Below are 4453 nucleotides of genomic sequence, written 5' to 3' on the forward strand. Positions count from 1 at the left end.
GAAACAACAGAAAATGCGAGTCCGGTAACACCTTTAAGGCCAGCAACGTTTTAACCGAGGCCCCTTCTTCAGATACACTGACTGGTATCCCCCACTGCCAGGTTCCTCGGGGCCCAAGGCAACAGGCGCGGCCGGGGCCGGCGCTCTCAATCTGGAGACAGCTGGGAGAGGAGCAACAGGTGGGCAGACATTCCAGAGGGCTCTCGGGGGGCTGGAGCTGCCGTGTCCAGACTCGCTTCCTTCTCGTCGAGCCGCAAGCAAGCAGGCCCAAGCCATCCCCACGCTGTGCCCCGCACCGACCCAGCCCGCTTTCAACGCCACGGAGGGTTCGAACTGCGAACGACGCCCAGCAAGGGCCCAAGTCGGAAAAATAACATCCCGCCGTGTCGCTGCTACGAGGAAGTCCTGCATAGATCAGGAGGACCTGGGTGCTCTTAGGGTGCAGCTCTTGAGTTACCCTGTGGGATTATTTGGAAGCCTTTTCAGCGCGATACGATTTCCTTCCGAGTAAACCAGCGGCACAAGAATAAGTTCGTCTTTCCTTTAAATCAGGGCGGCAGAACCTCGCGCCCTGCTCTGTGACGCCACAAACTTTCCGCTTCTGGCTTTCGTCTTTTAAACGAAGACCCCGCCCGACATATTGCGCCCCCCCCTTTATTTCTCTCTCGGCCTCCCCTCCCCCTTGTGTTTGCCACTTCTTTTCCCTTCCCCCTCCTCCTTTGTATTTTTAAACCGCGCTACGTTTCGCTCCTCCGACCAATACCAACACAGAACGTTCTCCTTAGCCAATAGCAGGTGCCTCCGAGCCTTTTTTTTCCAACGGTATCGGCCCTCCAATCGGAGGCGTGCTCTTAATCCTCCTCTCGCCACACTCCCTAACCGGTTTCAACGGGTATGAGCGTAAGCAACCCCCCTCCTCTTCTTTCTCCCTCCCCTTTCTCGACCGAACCCAGTATGTCGGGATTCGAGTGACGTTTCTTGAAGGCTTAGCCAATCACGGCCCTCGCTAGGCCGAGGGGTGTGGCAGTACCTCGTTCAAACCAACACGGCAACCAACCAGAAGCTCGGAGGGGCGGGCCTTGTGGAGAGCCTCGCGGGTCAAGTTGCTGTGGCGGGCAGGGCTGTGGAAAACAAGAGGCAATCAAGTGCGCTGGGAACGACCCATTTGGCTGCTGCGGACGGAGCGGGTGACCCGAGCGCTTTCGTCGACTCAGCCGTTGCTCAACAGCGGCCGCTTCTTTCCCCCTCGCCGTTTTAGGTAAAAGGCTGAGGGCGAGAGACGTGAATATCTTTTACTTGGGAATGGGGCTTCGGGCGGGGTGGGGGGGGGCGTGCAATGGTGTCGGGCGAGAGCGGGCGCGTCTCAGGCGGCGCTGAGCCACTTGCGGGAGGGGGCAGGTGGTGGAGGGAAACAGGGACGGGAAAGCGCAGTTTGTGGGAGCCGTTAAACGTTGTGGCGGGAAAGCGTCGCTGGATTAGAGGGGCTCTGAAGAGAAGTGGGCGGGGGCAGGAGCATAATTGCTCCCAGCGGCGACATTTTCCCCCTCGCATTTATTTTTCTGTCTCTTCCTCTTCCCCCTTCTCCGCAGGGGCTGTTGCTGCCGCCATGGGCAAAGGCGACCCCAACAAGCCTCGGGGCAAAATGTCCTCGTACGCCTATTTCGTGCAGACGTGCCGCGAGGAGCACAAGAAAAAACACCCGGATTCCTCGGTGAACTTCGCTGAGTTTTCCAAGAAATGCTCCGAGAGATGGCGGGTAAGCGGCTCCTTCCTCCCCCGGGCCCGCCTCGTCCCACGCCCCGCCTCCTCCTCCCTCCCCCCACCTCGGCGCGCGTTGCAGTTACAGGCGCGCGCCGAAGCATTTAAAAGGCGGGAACAGAGTTTGTGCGTCGCCCTCTTCGGCCATCTCCGGCATATTAAATATTTTTAAAACTCTTTCGCGCTCTTCCCTTCCCCGGCATTGCACTTCTTAAACGGGCTTCTTACAAGAATAGGAGCTTATGCATTGCATGATAATGAAAAGCTGCAAAAAAGATCAAGTAGTTTACTTTTCAAAAATTGAAATTGTTTAAGTATCTAAAGCTGGCTAGAAAATGCATGGATAGTTGAGTGCTAAATGGTGGGAACTACCATGGCAGAATTTCTTAAGGGCTTGAATGAGAAAGGCTTGTTAAAATATTAAGTAGCAAAGGCAGAGTGGTCTGGTTCCTTGAACATTTTAAGGAATTGTGTGTTCTACTTGCTGCTGCTGCTGTGGGCACCAGTTGTTACTATAGCTATCAGACTTTAATTTTAAAAACCATATCATTGTATTATGAAACCAATAGATGTTTGGCACATTCATACACCTGTTCCATAAAAAATAATATAGAGAAGAAAACTGTCTTCCAAACAGTTGTTCTTGGGTATTAGAGATTTCTTCTGTGATTGAGACTGTATATAGATCGTGTTGGCAAAATCTGGGATATAAGCACCAACATTCTTTATTACTGTTCACTTTGTATTGTATCCCTATGATGACATATGGAATTGGTAGTCTTGTACAGGAACACAGTTAAAATGGAAAACATTTCTGCAGCCTTTGTTGAGAAGAAATTTTGCAGTTTTGTGTCCTTTGATCCCAAAGGACCACAGCATCCATGAAGACTTTTCAATTGGCTAAATAATAAAGTCTTAAAATTGATTTAATTCTGTATTGCAAAAGTGGCGTAAATGATTTCTTGTGTGGTTTCCTCCTAATAATAGAGGTTCTGGGTATGCAATGATAATGTATTGTGGAAGGTTGTAATCTTCCCATGGTCCCAATATATTTTCATCTAAAAACTTCTGTTTTTTCTGTTCCGTATAGACAATGTCTGCAAAAGAAAAGTCAAAGTTTGAAGATATGGCAAAAGGTGACAAAGCTCGTTATGAAAGGGAGATGAAAAACTATATCCCTCCTAAAGGGGAGAAGAAGAAGAAAAAGGATCCCAATGCTCCAAAACGACCACCGTAAGCTACATTTTAAACATTTTTTTTGTTTTGATGGAATTTCATGTGTCTTTCATAGGGAAATTATTGATATTTAAATTGACAAAATATAGCTGTTCTTGGGGATATTTGACAGTTCCTGTTTATTCTTTAGGTCTGCATTCTTCCTGTTTTGTTCTGAACATCGTCCAAAGATCAAAAGTGACCATCCTGGTTTATCCATTGGAGATACAGCAAAAAAACTAGGTGAAATGTGGTCTGAGCAATCAGCAAAAGACAAGCTACCCTTTGAGCAGAAGGCAGCAAAACTAAAGGAGAAATATGAAAAAGTAAGTGGGAGTATTTAATTTTGTGCTGTTGTACTTGGTGGATCATTGCTCAGTACTTGTGGATACCTTGTGTTGCACATTAATAATTCAGCAGGAAGAAAATCCAGTGCTACTATTAATTTTCAAACTTCTGTACAAATTCTGAGAGCAACAAGGGGCATTTGGGTGATAATCTCTTAGTATGTGGAAGAATGGGACATGACTGTAGAGTTTCCAGCCCTGTGGTTACTTTTGGAATTCTGACAAAGGGTGTTGGGCACAATGACAAAATGGCTGCCCTGAGAGACAGCCAATGAAAAATGGCTCCCACAGACGGCAGAGCCACACACGAAGCTCTTGTGCAGAGAAAAAAAAATACAGTACAAAGAAGGGTGTGGGCTACAGCAACAATGGACACTTAATTTTATTCTGCATAACCATTTTCTGCTGGACAGTCAACTCCACACGGCTTTACCCATTTTCTAAAAAACACATGGGCACCGGAAAAGTTGTCAACTTTCGCTGTGGAACCCAGATGGCTGCTCCTTTGGGGATCTTGGTAGATGTTACTTGAAAGAGTAATTGATGTTAAGAAACTAAGCTTGTGTTTTAACATTTCAATATTGTTATTTGCAGGATGTGGCAGCATACCGTTCCAAGGGCAAAGGTGATGCAGGAAAGAAAGGTCCAGGTAGGCCAGCAGGTTCAAAGAAGAAGGCAGAACCGGAGGAAGAAGACGAAGAGGAGGAGGAAGAAGAAGAGGAGGAGGAGGAGGAGGAAGAAGAGGAAGAGGAGGAAGAAGATGAAGAATAAATTGATAAACTTGCTGTAAAGATTTGTGCTCAAAAGTCCATGATTTTGCTAAGAATGTGAAGTTGAGTGCAGCTCATTGTTAGCTTCAGTATAAAAAGAACTGTACAGAATTGTGTATAGGTAATGTGATTCTCTGTAGGGAGACCTGTATTCTAATGTAAGTAGTAGCTTAAGGCCGCTACTGTTAGATTTGAAAGCTGATACTGTCAAATATTCTGGCATATTTAATGGTTTTTTGAAATTCAATGACTGCTTGGTTCTGAGCAAAGTGAAACATAGGTAGCAAAATAGTCAACCTTGTTTTGCATACTATTACATTGTATTACTTTTTTAACAATTTTGTAATAAAATGGTGTACATTA

The 4453-nt window shown here is 46.8% G+C and overlaps 1 protein-coding gene across 1 annotated transcript; it reads left to right on the forward strand.

The window, feature by feature from the left end:
* The first annotated feature begins 1021 nt into the window (after positions 1 to 1021).
* HMGB2 (high mobility group box 2) lies at positions 1022 to 4453 on the forward strand. Its single transcript, XM_077302483.1, has 5 exons — positions 1022 to 1258; positions 1590 to 1756; positions 2849 to 2991; positions 3125 to 3299; positions 3915 to 4453. The coding sequence occupies exons 2-5, from the start codon at positions 1607 to 1609 to the stop codon at positions 4089 to 4091; spliced, it is 645 nt and encodes a 214-aa protein (XP_077158598.1). The 5' UTR covers positions 1022 to 1258; positions 1590 to 1606; the 3' UTR covers positions 4092 to 4453.

The sequence above is a fragment of the Paroedura picta genome, chromosome 10 (genome assembly GCF_049243985.1).
Source record: "Paroedura picta isolate Pp20150507F chromosome 10, Ppicta_v3.0, whole genome shotgun sequence".
NCBI lineage: Eukaryota > Metazoa > Chordata > Lepidosauria > Squamata > Gekkonidae > Paroedura > Paroedura picta.

What these genes read in the sequence shown, in the direction of transcription:
- HMGB2 (XM_077302483.1), top strand. Translation starts at nt 1,607, where the DNA reads ATGGGCAAAGGCGACCCCAACAAGCCTCGGGGCAAAATGTCCTCGTAC. An exon ending in AATGCTCCGAGAGATGGCGG is followed by an intron (nt 1,757 to 2,848) that starts GTAAGCGGCTCC and finishes TGTTCCGTATAG; the next exon opens with ACAATGTCTGCAAAAGAAAA. An exon ending in TAAAGGAGAAATATGAAAAA is followed by an intron (nt 3,300 to 3,914) that starts GTAAGTGGGAGT and finishes TGTTATTTGCAG; the next exon opens with GATGTGGCAGCATACCGTTC.